At 44.7% G+C, this 17,500-nt stretch overlaps 1 protein-coding gene across 18 annotated transcripts in view; it reads left to right on the top strand.

Annotated features, from left to right (window-relative positions):
• baz2ba (bromodomain adjacent to zinc finger domain, 2Ba) overlaps positions 1-17,500 on the top strand; it is an 80,754-nt gene that overhangs the window by 47,115 nt on the left and 16,139 nt on the right. For 9 of the 18 annotated variants that reach the window (XM_046852788.1, XM_046852719.1, XM_046852821.1 and 6 more), the window contains exons 3-17: positions 521-670; positions 5,951-6,151; positions 6,543-6,698; positions 8,035-8,225; positions 9,120-9,323; positions 9,419-9,913; positions 10,963-11,596; positions 11,732-12,013; positions 12,958-13,018; positions 13,165-13,273; positions 13,530-13,631; positions 14,233-14,452; positions 15,162-15,254; positions 15,397-15,458; positions 16,543-16,608. In XM_046852788.1, the coding sequence (XP_046708744.1) occupies positions 523-670; positions 5,951-6,151; positions 6,543-6,698; positions 8,035-8,225; positions 9,120-9,323; positions 9,419-9,913; positions 10,963-11,596; positions 11,732-12,013; positions 12,958-13,018; positions 13,165-13,273; positions 13,530-13,631; positions 14,233-14,452; positions 15,162-15,254; positions 15,397-15,458; positions 16,543-16,608 (3,024 nt within the window). In that variant the 5' untranslated portion in view covers positions 521-522. The remainder of the gene's footprint in view (positions 1-520; positions 671-5,950; positions 6,152-6,542; positions 6,699-8,034; positions 8,226-9,119; positions 9,324-9,418; positions 9,914-10,962; positions 11,597-11,731; positions 12,014-12,957; positions 13,019-13,164; positions 13,274-13,529; positions 13,632-14,232; positions 14,453-15,161; positions 15,255-15,396; positions 15,459-16,542; positions 16,609-17,500) is intronic. The other 9 variants (XM_046852804.1, XM_046852812.1, XM_046852746.1 and 6 more) reach the window with 4 other exon arrangements.

Here is a 17,500-nt window from a genome sequence, read left to right as displayed (position 1 = left end):
GTTTTAAACACGCGGGTACAAAAACGCTGCACCTTTTACACCGTGTAAAAAGGGCTGTGAAAAGCCTCGTAAATCATCTCACGCAACTCTCTTCGCGCGCGCTTGTGTGTGTGTGTGTGTGTGTGTGTGTGTGTGTGTGTGGACCTGTGACTCTTCTCCACTCACTATCTCAAAAGTGAATGAATTGTTAAACTGATGAAGAGAACCAATTGTGACAAGGCTTCTGCCCAAACCTGTCGTTAACATTAAGTCTGGGGAGAGAAAAAGATGCTTAGTGTGTGTGTGTGTGTGTGTGTGTGTGTGTGTGTGTGTGTGTGTGTGTGTGTGTGTGGGTGAGTGGGTGAGTGGGTGTGTTGCATTGAATGACTACTGACTGGTTTTAAATAGGTATATTGTTTGGAGTAAGTGAGATGTAAAAGGAAGAGTGGCAGTGTGTGTGTGTGTGTGTGTGTGTGTGTGTGTGTGTGTGTGTGTGTGTGTGTGCCATTTCTAACCGCTCTGATTTGATTGGGTTTGACAGATATGGAGTCTGGAGAGCGACTGGCTTCGCCTTCCTCCACCCCGGTCTCCGTACACACCAGCTCATCCTCATCCTCATCCTCAGTGTCCCCGGCCTCCAACGCCAAGAGCAGCCTGAACCACGGAGCCGCAGCCTCACTCGCCACCTGCGGTAAGAACACACACACACACACACACACACACACACACACACACACACACACACAGCGTAGCATATTGAGCAGATACTCACATGTTTTGTCCAATAATGTAAAAAAACAACACACTAATCTGCATAATCCTCTGTATGTGTGTGTGTGTGTGTGTGTGTGTGTGTGTGTGTGTGAGGCCCTGGTCCCTGTGTCCCTGTAGCTCGTGCAGTGCAGTACGGTGGAAAACGCTGTGACTGGCTCCTGCCATAATTACCATGTTATTGTGGAATATGTGAAAACACCTTTTTCCCGGCGCCAGGATTTAGTGCTCACAGCTTCGGCTGCAAATTGAAAAGCTGCTGCATTAATGAGACTCCCACAATTAACTCGGCTTTTGTCAGGCGGCGTCTGCTGCCGAGGGTCTGCGTGTCTCTCTCGTCTTCCCCATCATACACTCTTTCCTTTCCTTTCATTCCATTTCCTTTTCTTTCCTTCTTTTCTTTTCCTTTCCCTTCCCTTCCATTCCTTCCCTTCTCTTTCCTTTCCTTTCCTTTCTTTTCCTCATTTTCTTTCCTTTCCTTTCTTTTCCTCATTTTCTTTCCTTTCCTTTCCTTTCCTTTCCTTTCCTTTCCTTTCCTTTTATTTCCTTTCCTTTTATTTCCTTTCCTTTCCTTTTTCAATGTTTCTATTTCTTTCTTTTCCTTTTTTCATTACCTTTCTTTTCTTTTTCCCCTTCTTTTCTTTCCTTTCATTTCCTTTCCTTTCCTTTCCTTTCCTTTTATTTCCTTTCCTTTCCTTTTCCTTTCCTTTCCTTTCCTTTCCTTTCCTTTCCTCTGTTTTCCTTTTCTCAGTGTTTCCTTTCTTTTCCCTCATTTTCTTTCCTTTCCTTTCTTTTCCTTTTACAGTTCTTTTTTTTTCTTCTCCTCTCCTCCGTTCCTGCTTGTTGGCTGGGTGTTGAAGCAGTGTTTCCTGACACTGGAAGTCGTGGTGTTTGGGACGATGTTCTGCTGTGTGTCAGCTGCAGTGTGTAATTTATTCTCTGCAGCACAGAATATTTTTCATCCTCGTGTTGACGTCCGAGTTCCCATTAGACCCTCATATCGACCATCTCTCCGATCTGCTGCGCCCCGCTCTCTGCCTGCCTGTGTGTGTGTGTGTGTGTGTGTGTGTGTGTGTGTGTGTGTGTGTGTGGGTGTGTGTTGCCCTCGTGCCAGCTTCAGCACCGGGGCTCCAAGTGGATCTTTGTTATGAGGTTCCTATTGTCTCCTGCTGGAGGATCGAAGCCTGAACAGGGTGTCAGATGTATCACCACTTTCCAAACTCAACTGCCTCTGCTGCACTTTTCCTCCTTTTACATTCCCTTCTTTTTTCCTCCTTTTACATTCCCTCCTTTTTCCTTCCTTTTACGTTCTCTTTTTTCCCTTCCTTTTTCCTTCCTTTTGCATTCCCTTCTTCTTTAATTCACTTTTACATTTCCATCTCTTTCACAGTCTCTTGTTCTTTCTTTCCCTTTACACTCCCTTCTTTCTTCCTTCCTCTTTTAGATTCCCTTTTTTGTTCTTCTTCCCTTTTACATTCCCTTCTTTTTCTTTCCTTCTTACATTCCCTTCACCCTTTTTTAAATTCCAATCTTTTTTCTTCCGCTTTTAGATTCCCTCCTTTTGTCTTCCCCCTTTTTCTTTATTCGTTCTTCTTACTTTTTACATTTCTTTCATTCTTCCTCCCCACTTAAATTTTCTTTGTTCTTCCTCTGCTCTATCCTTCCTTTCTTTCTTCCCTCCTTCCTGTTTTGTCCTTCTTTAAAAAGTAAAATAAAGCTGATCAGTTTACCAGTGTACCCGGGGGAGGGGGCGTGGCCTGTATGATTGGGACTGTCTTTTAATTTGCATATTCGTAAAATTTCTTTTTATTATTGAAGTTTTGTTTGACTTTAAACTCGTCCGGAAAAAGTGGAGCATGGGGACCGGTGCTGAACGCGTGCTGTTTTTCACGTGCGTCCAGCCGAGCGAGTCGTCACGGCGACGAGTCGGCGAGGCACTGAGGCAGTGAGGCAGGCAGGTCTGCTGTGAGAAGAGAGGAGACGTGAGCAAACGTCTCGCAGGGCTAAAATGGAGAAGACACGTCTGCTGTCTCTCCCCCTCAAACACACGCTTGGCAATTAACTCCAATCTGTCGACGGCGGCGTGATGGACGCCAACAAAGGGCACGTTAATCCCCGCGCTCTGCGTCCCACACACACACACACACACACACACACGAGACGCAGCGGTGCATTCAGAGACACCCCGTCCATCACACTGAGGGCTCAGAGTGTGTGTGTGTGTGTGTGTGTGTGTGTGTGTGTGTATGTGTGAGTGAGGGTAAAGAGTGTAAGAAAAAAATGCATAAAGGAAGACAAATAAGTGATAAAAAGAGAGGGATGAAAGAGAGGGATTTAATCTTCCTCTTTCTTTCCCTTTCTCCATTTATTTTTCTCACTTCTCTCTCTCTCTCTCTCTCTCTCTCTCTCTATTGCTCTCTCTTATTCTCTCTCTCTCTCTCTCTCTCTCTCTCTCTCTCTCTCTCTCTCTCTCTCTTCATCCCCTTCTCTCTTTTCTTCTTTTCTCTCTCTTTCTCTCTTTCTCCATTTATTTCTTTGCTTTCACTCTACATATGTCTTCTGTCTCTCTGTCTCCAAATCCCCTTTTCCTCTCTCTTCTCCTCCTCTCTCTTTCTCTCTCTCTGTCTCCATCCCCACTTTTCTTTCTTTCTCTCCATCCTCTTGTCCATTTCTCTGTCTCTTGCTCACTCCTCCCCTCTCTCTCCTCCTCCACTCTTTTTTCCCTTGCTCTCTCTCTCTCTCGATTCTCCTTTTCCTCTCTCTCTCTGTGATTTAATTATCAGCGGGTTGAAAGCGCATTAACGTGAGCACGCTTTTCCGTCATTGTGTGTGTGTGTGTGTGTGTGTCACCGGGAGTGAATGTCAACCTTTCTGGAGAACACTTATCTCCCCGTCCGCACCCCTTCCTCCCTCTTTCTCACTTTGTTCACGCCATGGCTGTGGAATCCTGTGTTCTGATTGGTCGGATTTATTTCCTGTAAAATAACAGTCACTATCGTCAAGTGAAAGTGGAAGTGAACTTTATTGTCATTTCGCCAGGCAGCAGTTTCTCCAAAGGCTCCATGTGCAGATGAACATATAACAGTCAGGAGGTAAGACGGGGAACAGACAGACGGCACAATAGACAGCAGATAAAATACATTGTTTACACAAGAAACATCACGAGTATGAAATCAATGAAAAATAAATCGAATTCAATAAATTGATCACAGTTGAAATGGGAACGTTGAAAGCGTTTAAGGAAGGAGTCTCCAGTGTCAGAGATAAACACTGAGTAAAGAAGGTGTGTGTGTGTGTGTGTGTGTGTGTGTGAGAGAGAGAGAGAGAGAGAGAGAGAGAGAGCGAAGGATGGAGAAAAACAGAGTCTGAATCTTGTAAAGTGAGTGGTGCCCACAGGGAACACTTTCTCCTGCACCAGTCGTCCGTCTCCACCGTCCACACACATACACACACACACACACACACACACACACACACACACACACACTCGCATCTGTTCATCGTCTCCTCCCAGTTGCAGCAAAAAAGCCTCTCCATATTTCTCCGTCATCACTTTTACCCTCCTCCCGAGCCTGACCTGGCGCTGGGCCGCCGCGCCGAAGCTCCCAGAAGCGCCGGACTTTTTTCTTCTTCTCCTTTTTTTTTTTTTTCATCAGATTGAATTTCTATGAAATGATGTGGTGCAGAAATTGTACCTGAGTCCTAGAGGAGACGTTGTCCTGCCAAAAAACACACGCACCACTGACGATGATGATGAGAATGAAGTCACTCCGCTAAAATAAAGCATGACCCGTTTCGCCGACATGGCAGGATCGCCCCAGCTCGCTGTATCACTTCCGAGCTTTTATTTCTCGCCTTTTATTTTCTCGCCCTTTTTTGATCATAGCTTTCGGTCAGCGTGTGTCAGCAAGCCTGTGATTACATTAAACACCACATACTTACCAGGAGCGCTGCGTTCGAAAGTCGGACCGCTGTAAAAGCCGCGACGGTGCTTTTGCGCGCACACACACACACACACACACACACACACACACGCGCGGAGCAAGCAAGCGAGAGAGTTTGCTCTTTCTCTCTGTGTGGAACTAATGGCATCGGCTCTCCCGTCCGAAAGTGAATTACACACTAGGATAACAGCTTGTGTGTGTGTGTGTGTGTGTGTGTGTGTGTGTGTGTGTGAAGGGAATCTGGGAGTCTCATCCCGGCTGATCCGGGCCTCTTGCTCGCCCCACCACGTCCCAATGAATCCATGGGAACCAGTCCGTCGTCCTAAAGTGGTTTATTCTTCTTACACCACAAGAAAGTTTCATTCGTTACTTGTTTTAAGCCTCCAATGCTTTGAATTTCATATCGGATGCAAACGGCCTCAAGGTCATGGCAAGGTCAAATGATCCCCCCCATTTATAGACCATTTGACCATTCATAGACTTGTTTTTTGTATTTTAACCCAGGATTGTTGGCATGGATTTCTACTGCGGGATGACCGATAGTGAAATAGAACAACATAGAAAAACATTCTGCATGTAAAATAGCACTAAACTTTATTACAAAAAGAAAATAATAAAATAAAATACTGATCCATGAAAATGTGCTAAATGAAATAAATATTACAATATTAATTACATGAATAAATATTGAGGAAAATAAAAGACTTACATTCAAACTGAATCAAAAAGTAACACTTCAAATAAATAAAAACATTTACTTTCGAAAAAAAAAAAAAAACGCTTTAAATAAACAGCACGTGGTGTCAGTGATTCGCCTCTAGAGGGTGCTCTCGTGCTGTGTAACGCAACCCGGAAAAACTGTCAGTATTATTCAAATAGCAACTATTTTTCTTAGTTTTATAGTTTAGCAGTGCCGGTTAATGGTTCATCCTCTGATTTCTATGTTTTTTCTTTTTATCTGTATTTGGTTGCATGTAATGTTTTGGAACGTTTGTGAAACAGTAAAAAAAAAATTACACAGCTTAGTAGCTCAGTCATTAATGTATTGGACTTTAGATCGAAGGTGGTGAGTTCAAATCCCAGCGCCAAACTTCATAAATGTAAATAAATGTAACTAGCAGGTCTTCACGTCTAAGCTTTACAGTATTGAGAAATTCTTACACAATGTTCCGATTGCGTTTGTCACATCGTTGCAGTAGGAATCATGTGTGATCCCGTCTCTCTTTCTCTGTCTGTGTCCCCTGGTCTCGATTCAGGTCCACTGTTTGGCGTGACGGGAAGCGAGCAGCCGTTCAGCGTGACCTCTGTGACCTCGGTGCCCAGTGCCTTTCCCGTGATGGCGCATCCCGCCTTCGGCCTGCTCTCTCCCGGCACGGCTCGGCCCGAGTTCGGCGGTCTCGGAGCTCTGGGGGTCACAGCCGCTCTGGCAGCGCATCCTCAGCTCGGGGCTTTCACAGGTCAGCCAGCGGAGTCATTCTTTTAGAATTGTCCTTCTTCTACAGACTCTGTGATTAGAGCAGAATTTCTTAGTCAGATTCGTCTCACTGTATCACATCCTCATCCTCTAATTAGTAGAGCGCTTTTAACAATGTACATTTCTCAAAGCAGCTTCACACAGATAAAGTTGTATAAAAGAGTGTATAAATTTAGACGCTATAAGTTTGTTCCTTATAAGTTTATCACTAATAAGCGAACCATGGTGACTGTAGCAAGGAAAATCTCCCAGAGATGCTAGGAGAAACCTTGAGAGGAACAAATTGAGTGTAATATCAATAAGGTGAAATATGGACTAATCGACCAATCAGAATTCATCTGCGTCTTTCTTTGTCTTTCTGTTACAAATCCCAGAGTGGTGGAGAGCAGCCGAAGCACATGGGCGGAGTCAAGCGGCCTTCTTTCCCCCTTTCTTAGGCCTGCCCCCGTTGTTTGCCCCTCCCCTTCAGAACCATGAGGCCACGCCCTACATGTCTAAAACTTTGAGCAGAAGCAGCCAGGGACCTAAAGGTGAGTAACATGGACAGCACGTTTGTGTGTGTGTGTGTGTGTGTGTGTGTGTGTGTGTGTGTGTGTGAGCGTGATTTGAGATTTCCGACTCTGTGAAAAGCAACACGACGCCTAATCGATGATACGTGGAAATAATGCCGGATATAGAGCTGGAATTGCACAGTAATTCGGTTTGGTCGTTGCGAATGCTCAGCGATAATTCCATTCCTCATCCGTTTCAGATCAATCTTCCTCATTCGGAGTAATTATCAACTCGATACACTCTGTTCCATACGAAGACAAACTGAATTTTAGTTTAGTGTTTTAATAGATAAGTGTTTTAGCGCACAGTGAGATTATCTGCCACAAATACACTACAGCGACAAAAGTATCGGGACACCGCATGACCAAAACCTGTTTTAGCATGACAGTTTAGCTCCTGTCTACAAAGCCAGCTCTATGTAGATATGCTGTCCATGGGTTGGATTTGGTGGAGGATCTCCTGCTATAGAGCTCTGACCCTCAACCCTATTGAACATGAACGATTGTAAACGCTGACTGCACCCCAGGCCTCCTCACCTCACCCATGTGGATGAATGAATCTCAGACAAATCTTCACAAAATCTAGTGGAACATCTTCCCAGAAAAGTGGAGGTCGTTATAACAGCAAATGGAGACTAAATGTGGAATTGGATGTTCAAAAAGGAGCACAAACCAATCTTATGCTCAGGTGTCCACAAACTTTTGGTCATATAGAATCGCAGACCCCCCCTTTAAAACCAACAAGGATTTTCGAACCATTTTAGTTGTTCATATTTATTTGTTTGTTTGTTTTATTTAATTGTATGAATTTGGTTGAGTTATTTATTTATTTATTTATTTATTTATTTATTTATTTATTTATTATGCCTTTGTTTGTTCAGATGTATTTATTTTATTCTATTTATTTATTTTACTTAATTTATTATGAGTTTGTTTTTATTTTATTATTTTATTTTTATGCATTGTTTATATTGATTTTATTCTGTTTCTTAATTTATTAAATGTATTAAATTGTACTTATTTGTGTTTGTTTGTTTATATTAGTTAGTTTGTTTATATTTATTAATTTGATTCTATTTATTTACGTTTATTTTTATGTTTGTTTATGTTTGTTTGTATTTATTTATTTATTTATTTCGTATATTTAATTTATTCAAAAAACAGATTTTTTTTTGCGGTATTCAATAATTAGTGCTGTAAGAACTTAAATTTTTATTCAATTAAATTATTATATTAAACTATGTTCAGATGTGTGTGTATGTGTGTGAACGTTACTAAGCCTGTAAGGTGTGTGTGTTGGATCCGTCCCTCCCAGGTGTTAACGGAGCTCTGAACGGCAGCGTGGTCTCTCCATCTACGACTAAAGGCAGTGCATCCGTGTCTTCCTCACCCGCTTTCAACACCTCGGCCTCCAAGCCTCGATCCCGCAAGACCTCGCATTACAGCAACAGCACCGGAGAGCTGCAGGAGAAACCCCTGCAGAAACCCAAAGAGAAGGTAAACATGGTACGGAGTGTCTCGGTAATACAGCTTCTCGTATTGTTTCTCGTCTTGTCGTTTCTTGTCTCATCGTTTGGGGCTTGAAACGAAAAATCGACTTCATCAGACGCTAAGAAATCCCTTTCTCGTGTGTCGAGATGCAGGAAGTCGAGTCACTTGGACTTGATAGCAGGGCATGTGAACAGAGCGAATAACAGAAAATCCTTGTAGAAGTTCTCCTACATTTCTTCATTTGTTGTTGTTGTACTTGTTGTTGCAGTAGGAATCGGATTCTAACCACGTCTGGTGCATTTCCATGCTAAAAAACTGCCTGAGTAAAACTTTATGACGTGCGTTGGACACGCTGCGGTTACAGTGAAGTCCTGTCTAATCACATCTGAGGTCATGCCAAGCCGCTCTCGTTCTGCGCATTAGCAGGGATGTGGTGTGTGATGGCGCTGTGAAACAGCTGCCTGTGTGCTATTAACGCACAGATTTTATATTTCACTCGAATTTCAGTCACATTATTAACATTATTTTCGATTACTGATCAGCCCTGAATTTCCGTAATTTCTGAAACTGTGACGTTTTCTATAAGTAGATGTTTATTTCACAATTATCAAAGGAGTCTCCTGTGCCAGTGCTCGCTAACAATCAAAGGGGAAGTTTTGCAGTTTCTTAGTAATGAGACAAGCCGCTATCTAACTAATCAGGGCTTATCGTGATGTTAAATATGTAACCGCAAACTAATAAAAACATTGAATTCTTTAAATTAATAAATGTAGGTTTCATTTGGCAAATTGTGGTGGTTATGGGAAAAGTATTCATGGAGGTAACAGGAACTCCACTATATCACTCCACTCCACCGATAGTAACAAAAAATTCTTCATTATCGATGCGGACGTTTGTTGGTTGCCGTAGAAACTGCGTAAGAAACAGACTGAGGGCTCCGGGGTGAGCGACAGTGAATCAGGATCGTCTTTGGACAGCGACATCGAAGGAGTCAGCAGCAGCGACCTCGATGACCTCGGCGAGGAGGACGACGACGAAGACGATGACGACCAGAGCAAAGACAGCGAAGAGTCGGACTCTGAAAAGGAGGGACAGAAGAAAAAGAAGGCAAAGGTTCTATTTTTTGGGATTAAAAAAAAAAAAAATTTCATCGCCAACCGATTCTGAATCTGTTTCTGATTCTGATTTTGTTCCTGATTCTTCTTCAGCTCTCGCCTGCAAACCTGCGACCGAGTAAGAAGGAACATTCCAGAGTGGAGGAAGTGTGGGACCCTAGGGAGGGCAATGCCCCTCCGGATGCCCGCTCTTCGCACGTCTCTAAATCCAGAGACAGACCCGCCCAGCCCACCAGCGTCATCCAGTCCACCGGCCTCGCAGTTAACGCCAAACCACTGGCTCTGATTGGCCAATCGCAGCATGACTCCTCCCCTCAGCAAATCAGCTCCTCCTCTCCTCGACCCCTGCCCATCTCCTCTCATCAGCCACTCCCGCTTTCCCTCTGCTCCTCTCCCAAACCTCTGTCAGTCCCGTCACCACCCAAACCCCTCCCCATTTCATCTTCGCCCAAACCACCTCCCCTGAGCCCCTCCACCAGAGCACGGGGCTCCACCCACAAGTCTCAGGCCCCGCCTCTGGACTTTCTGAGCAGCAGGAAGCTTCTGGAGACCTCACTGTCCCAGATTGCTGACTACAGACTGAAACAGGTGGGCGTGTGATTGGTACCTGGGCTCCAAACACGCATGCACGGAAACACACCATAATAATGTTTGGTAGAATTGAATTCGATGCAATAATCATTTCATTGGTTAGTTTTTTTATTTTTATTTAGCACAAAAGCAAATGAGCTCGAACAGTTTCTCTGTGTAGCGCTAAAGCCAATTTTAAATCAGGGGGTTTTAGGATGCAGTTGGCATTCAGCATCCGTCTCCCTGTATTGACCAGGCTTGTTGAAAAGGTCGGCGAGAGAGAGGGAAAGAGAGAGGGAGAGGAATAAAAGAGCTATGCTTCTCCATGCTTTTCTTATCTGTAGCTCTGGATTCCCCACTGTGTGATTCGGTCTTGTAAACGAATGTGGTTAGCTTCATAAAAAAAATTAAATTGCTCCTCCAAAAGCCGACGAGCAATTATCTCCACAACTTCTTACTCCCAGATTCTTAGCAAATGAGCACCAAAATGGATTTATTTCCCACCCTTTCTTCTGTAAGCATGAAATTACTGCTGAAGAGGCTAATACCCGTTCATCGTAATCGGCTAAAGTGGTTTTTATTGCACAGTCATTGTACTGAACAGTCTAATATCGGGCTGCGCTTTTGGGTTCCATTCATCTGAAATTACCGTTCAGACACGTGTTTAGCGAGGGGACGTGGGAAACGGAACCCGAGCCACGCGGAAATCTAGGGCCTTCGAGAAAACGCGCTGGATCAAGAGAGTGTTTCCGTGCTGGGTTTTTTTCAGTGTTTTTACGGCAGAGACGCTGCGAGCGACGTCTGCTCCGGACTCCTTTGTTCCCTGAACGGATGAGGAGCCAAACTGAGTCACAGCATCGTGTTACAACACCCTCACACATACACACACACACACACACACACACACACACACACACACACACGCCATCAGCGCCTATGCCACATGACAACCAGAGCAATTACCACATTTCCTTCCAACTCCTCCCAAGTCCATTTTTAATGCTTTATTGTGTCTCTCTTTCTCAGCGTCCTCTCATTTTAATCTCTTTCTTTTAATTTCCCTCCAGTCTTTACTTGTGCACGACCAGGAGTTCCCACTCCAGCTCAAGAAGCAACAGAACCTTTACAAGACCTCAAAGACTTCCGGGGTCGTATCCTCCTCCTCTTCATCCTCCTCTTCTTCTGCCACTCTCCGTTCCAAGTCCACGTCGAGTCGTACCAAGCCTCCGGCCACTCAGGTGGTGGCCGCGACGCCCAGCCTCATTCTCAGCCAGACTCTCCTGGGGCTAGGCCACGCCAACGGTATCCTCCAGAGCTCCACGCAAGACACGCCGCTAGCCCTTACCACCAAACCTCATACTGACCTGCCCGTCAACCTCAGCACAGGTGCCAGGAAAGACATGTCCGTGCCCGCCCCTCTACCCACCCCGCTGCCTGCCCTAGTACCCGCTTCCGCCCTGCCGGCCCGACCTCGCGCCTCTCGCAAAAACAAGACGCCCAGAGCCCTAGAGGTCTGGAAGGACGTTTCCCAAAAGCACTTGGTTAAGTCCCTCGTGGATCTGTTTCACCACGGAGGGGGAGAGCAGGAGACTTCGGGCAAGAAGGACTCAGACGAGTCGGGCGAGGATGACGATGATGACGAGGACGACGATGTCGATGATGAAGATGAGGACGAAGAGGATGAGGACGACAGTCTCTCAGGTTTGTGGAATGTTCTCAGCTTAACAATAAAAATGTGTCAATGACTCTTTGGCTTCTTTCTATAGGATGTGTGGTCTGATGTTTCCTCAGTGAGTGTGAACTTCTCACTGTGGCTTTGTCTTATGCATCTCTCAGAGTCAGACAGCAACTCAGACAGCGAGCTGAACGGCTCCATGAGAAAGAACAGAGACACGACGGAGACGGAGACCGATAGCGAGAGGACACCTTTGAAGCTTAGCAAAAACCTGTCCCTGCTCCCCTCGGCCTCCGGCAATTACAGCCTGCCTGACTGCTCACCGCTCAACCTCCAGGTCATTAAGCCCTCCAGCGTGGCCACGCACACCATCGTGAGCGGCTCCGGTGCCTTGACCTATCACAGCTCACCTTCCTCGTCGTATTCCGTCGGCACGTCTCCAGGTAATCTCTCGGAAGCTTCGAGAGGGATAACGATGCGACACCAACGGGTTTTACACTGTTTTTGCAGATCGCAGTGTCACGTGCATCTACGACGAGCTCTATTTATAGAAGTGTAAATTGTGCTCACAGGCATCTGTGATGCTTTGGTGTGTTTGTTTTTGTTTTTTTCTCCTCCAAATGAACACATTTCCTTCTTAATCTCGTTATCTCCCCTGCACACCAGAGCCGGTTGCTATCGTAAATGCGCTAGCTAATGAGTGTGTTTGTGGTTGTGTGGTTGTGTGTTGTTTACGCTAACCTCCGAGCCGTGTTTGGTTGAACCTGTTGGCTCGGGTTTACACACTCATTACGGCTGTTTGGCTGACTCCGGCTTTTTTTTTCTCCCAGGGAGATTCGTTAAACAAAATACTCACAAATCCAACAAACATGTCAAGCCTGTGGGTTTGTTCTTGGCCGAGTTTCAATAGCAGGAAGAACACTTGTTGCTCTCTTACTCCCACACTGTGTGTGTGTGTGTCTGTGTGTGTGTGTTGGTGTGAGTGTGTGTTCTGAGAGTGTGTTTGCTCTGGCTTTGAGGAACGTGATGACTCGATGTCAGAGGAAGAAGCTTTCACGACGGTGAGAAGCTAATGGTGTGAACGCCATATTGACTGTGAGACTCGTTTTCCAATGTGCCAAGCTGTTCACTTTGCTGCTCAGGATTTTGCATACGTGTGTGTGTGTGTGTATATGTGTGTGTTTAGATCACCATGGCGATATAGTAATATCCAGCTAATTTTGACCTTATGTGGACGTTTGGCCTGTCCTGAGGTTAGGGATGGAATTAGGTGTTGGAAGTATATGAATGATTAGAATGTCTCCATAAGGACAGCAAAACAGGTTATAGTCTGACTGTCTCTTCAATTTTTTTCTCTCTATTTCTCTCTTTCTCTCTTGTGTTGTAGGATCTGGAAAGAGGAAGCGTGTGATGAACGAGGATGATCTAAAGACTCCGTTAGAAATGGGGTATGTGTAACAGCGTGACTCAAACAATTGCTCTCTTTTTTCTCTCTCTCTCCGTGTCTCCCTCTGTCTCTCCTGAAATTGCGTTTGCTTTGTGCCGCCATCACGCCACCTCGAGCTGATCGCATCTCTGTCGTTCCGCGCTCTAGTTGGCGGCGAGAGACCAGGATCAAATCCGTCGGAGGTCGTCTCCAAGGAGACGTGGCGTACTACGCGCCCTGCGGCAAGCGTCTGCGGCAGTACCCCGACGTCATGAAGGTAACCTGTGACCTCTGACCCCTTCCCCATGCTCGCTTTTAGTACCCACAAAGTACCCCTCCCAGGAAACCCCCTCACAAAGAAATGTAATAAAAACGAAACCTTCCAGTAGCTTCTCCCCCGCTGCCCCATCCTCCCTCCTGTTCCCCCTGACTGTGTAGATTAGCTTTGCTGTGTAGTGCCCAGCTTTCAGTGTGCTACTACACTTCCTGATGGCTCTCTGTCTCACCAAACGTCATTATTCTCTCTTCTGTAGTATCTATCCAGATACGGAATAACTGACATCACACGCGATAATTTTAGCTTCAGTGCAAAAATAAGGGTTGGTGACTTCTATGAAGCCAGAGAAGGACCCCAGGTGAATGCCTTTCATCTCTCTCTCTCTCTCTCTCTCTCTCTCTCTCTCTCTCTCTCTCTCTCTCTCTCTCTCTCTCTCTCTCTCTCTCTCTCACTCTCTCTTTATCTCTATCTCTTTCTCTTTCTCTGGTTCTTTACTTTCTTTTTTTGGTTGTGTTTCTTTCCACCCTCCACCTCACTCTCTCACTCTTTTCCTGTCACTTCCATCTTAAATCAAGAGGGCAAGGTTTTCAGTTTGAACCTCGATATATATGTAGCCTTAAAGTCCTCCCCTTTATATAATGCACTTGGAAGCCATGCGATAATCGGCTCTCATTACCTCCACAGGGTGTTCTGTTTCTCTTTATGTTTTGTGTGATTGGGGTTTGTCTTTTATTTTATATCGTTTCGTCCAATTACTCTCCAGAGCTGCTGATTGATTGGTCTCTTGTTTATTTTTGCACTAATACCTGTTGTGCAATAACTTCAAAAATGATTGCTAGTGCTAACGATGGTGTCATAACGTTATAAAGGAAATGATCAAAGTTAGATTTGAAAGACAAAAGGGACCTCTGTGCTGCCATCTGATTGGTCGGTTTGCCGGTGTCACGCCCCTCCCGCAGGGTCTGCAGTGGTGCCCGCTGAGCGAGGATGAGGTCATACCGCGCATCAGAGCCATGGAAGGCCGCAGGGGTCGGCCGCCCAACTCTGAGCGCCAGCATGCAGGTGGAGACAGCGAGGGCTCCTCGGCCCGCCGTAGGAAGGGGCGTCCACCCAATGTGGGCCACACAGAGTTCCCCAGTGCCTCTGAGGCTAAGCTGCTACGCAAACTGGAGGCTCAGGGTAACACTGACACAGCTACATCCCACCCGCTAAAACATCTCCACCTCACCACCAAAACATCTGCATCCTCACCCACCGAAACATCTACATCTACATTACACCCATTAAAACATCTGCATCCTCACCACCAAACCATCTGCATCTTCACCCACCAAAACATCTACACCTACATCACACCCATCAAAACATCTGCATCCTCATCACCAAACCAGCTGCATCTTCACCCACCTAAACATCTACAAATACACCTTACCCCCAAAACACCTACACCTCACCCCAGAACACCTACAACTTACCCCCAAAACACCTACATCTCACCCCAAAACAGCTACACCTCACACCCAAAACACCTACAACTTACCCCCAAAACACCTACATCTCACCCCAAAACACCTACACATCACCCCCAAAACACCTACACCTCTCACCCCAAAACACCTACACCTCACCCCAAAACACCTACATCTTACCCCCAACACAACTACACCTCACCCCAAAACACCTACACCTCTCACCCCAAAACACCTACACCTCACCCCAAAAACCTACACCTCTCACCCCAAAACACCTACACCTCACCCCTAACGCCTACATCTACACCTCACCCCCGAACATCTACACCTCACCCCTGAACATCTACACCTCACCCCCCGAACCCAACAAAACATCACTGAGCTTTCTACAAACCTTCTCATCTCTTCTGTTCCAGAAATTGCACGGCAGGCTGCTCAGATGAAGCTGATGAGGAAACTGGAGAAGCAGGCACTCGCGCGAGCGGCTAAAGAAGCTCGCAAACAGCAAGGTACATATCAAATCTTAATAGCGCTAAAAATATTGGCACCCTTAATATGAAAATGGTCCAGTTCTGGTATTTTCATTCAAATGTTATTAAACAATGATTGGAAAAAGGTGCCAATACTTTAATACGTTATTTTCTGTTTCAGCCATCATGGCAGCAGAGGAGAGGAGGAAACAGAAGGAGCAAATCAAGATCCTCAAACAGCAGGTCAGTTTTTCAGCACCTCACCCCCGTCCTGGATCCCAAATAGCGGACAATTCCTGTTCACACTCCCTATTCCTAATCCTATATACTATACTATCATTTACTATACTATACTATACTATACTATACTATACACAATGCTATACTATACTATCATTTACTATACTATACAACACTATACTATACTATACTGTACTGTACTATACTATACTATACTGTACTATACTATACTATACTATACTATACCATACTATACTATACCCGCATACTATACTATACTATACTGTACTGTACTATACTATACTATACTATACTATACTGTACTGTACTATACTATACTATACTATACTGTACTATACTATACTATACTATACCCGCATACTATACTATACAACACTATACTATACTATACTATACTATACTATACTATACACAATGCTATACTATACTATACTATACTGTACTGTACTATACTATACTATACTATACTGTACTATACTATACTATACTATACTGTACTATACTATACTATACTATACTATACTATACCCGCATACTATACTATACTATACAACACTACACTATACTATACTTTACTATACTATACAACACTATACTATACTATACAACACTATACTATACAATACTATACTATACAACACTATACTATACTATACTTTATCATACTATACAACACTACACTATACTATACTATACTATACTTTACTATACTATACAACACTATAATATACTACACTATACTATACAACATTATACTATACTATACTATACTATAATATACTATACTATAATTTAATATACTATACTGTACTATACACACACACACACACACACACACACACACACACACACACAGAGGTAGGCTTTAGAAGTTTGCGAAGTTAACTGAGTTCCTCGAAAAGAAAATGTAGTTCTCCCCGGCGTTCTTGGCCGTGACTGACAGTGCCGCGTCCTTCGCTCTGCTTGAACCGCCGAGAGTTTTGCTAATCCTGCCATTTGCAGCTTCGTTGAAATGCACAGCGGCGCTTTCAATTAACACACACCCTCTCTCCTTCTGTCCGAGCAGGAAAAGATAAAGCGCATTCAGCAAATCCGGATGGAGAAGGAGCTCCGCGCGCAGCAGATTCTCGAGGTACGGGCCGACTCTGGGGGGATGTGGAGGAGAAAGAAAAAAAAAGAGCGGAGCGATAGAGTTGAAATAAGCTTAACGTTCTGCAAATACACACACTGCTACTACACTGTTTAACATGGAGCACACACACTCACACACACCATGCCACAATTGCTCTCTAGCATTTTAGGGGTTATGACTTCTGCATATTCTCTCTCTCTCTCTCTCTCTCTCTCTCTCTCTCTCTCTCTCTCTCTCTCTTTCTTTCTTTCTCTCTCGTTCTCTTCGGACTATCGCTAAATTGGTTTTGCTGGACAGTTTCCGAATATTAAATTCGCCGCCTCGGTTAAATTAGACATAAAAGATTTTTTTCTCTCCCTAACAATAACAGGTCTTGCATAAGTAGAAGGGGGATGTTTACTTTTCGCGCCCAATTATAGGAGGCTGAAAAGTGTTTTAGCCGAGCAGAATCGAATCGGAGCTGACACGCTTGGCAAACCACTCCGAACAGGATTTCTTTCCGTGTGTAATTACACGTTGAAATTTCCAGCTAATTCTCAGGCGCCTGTGTTTGTTTGTTTTTTCCCCCCTCCTCCCCTCTCCTTCCTCCTGCTGCCGTTTTGTCAGAACGAAAGGGGAATATTGAATAATTTTGAAAGATCCCTGGGCTGATCCTGACACCAGCTGACGTACTCGGCGCAAAGGTTCTCAATCACTGACTCGGTGTTGCGTAACTCTCCGATTAGCGCAGCCTCCAAATGCCAAGAAGTGAATAGCAAGCAGCAAACACACAACCGTACACACATGTACACACTCATACACACCGCTGCAGATTGCTATCTTTTATTAAGCGAGCATCTTTTCCCGCTATCGCGTATCGATCACACAAAAACGAGGCGTCCGGGGTTTTAAT

The sequence above is a fragment of the Silurus meridionalis genome, chromosome 1, assembly GCF_014805685.1.
Source record: "Silurus meridionalis isolate SWU-2019-XX chromosome 1, ASM1480568v1, whole genome shotgun sequence".
Classification (NCBI taxonomy): domain Eukaryota; kingdom Metazoa; phylum Chordata; class Actinopteri; order Siluriformes; family Siluridae; genus Silurus; species Silurus meridionalis.
The sequence above is the reverse complement of the archived record's forward strand: the minus strand, read 5'-3'. Positions and strand labels throughout refer to the sequence as shown.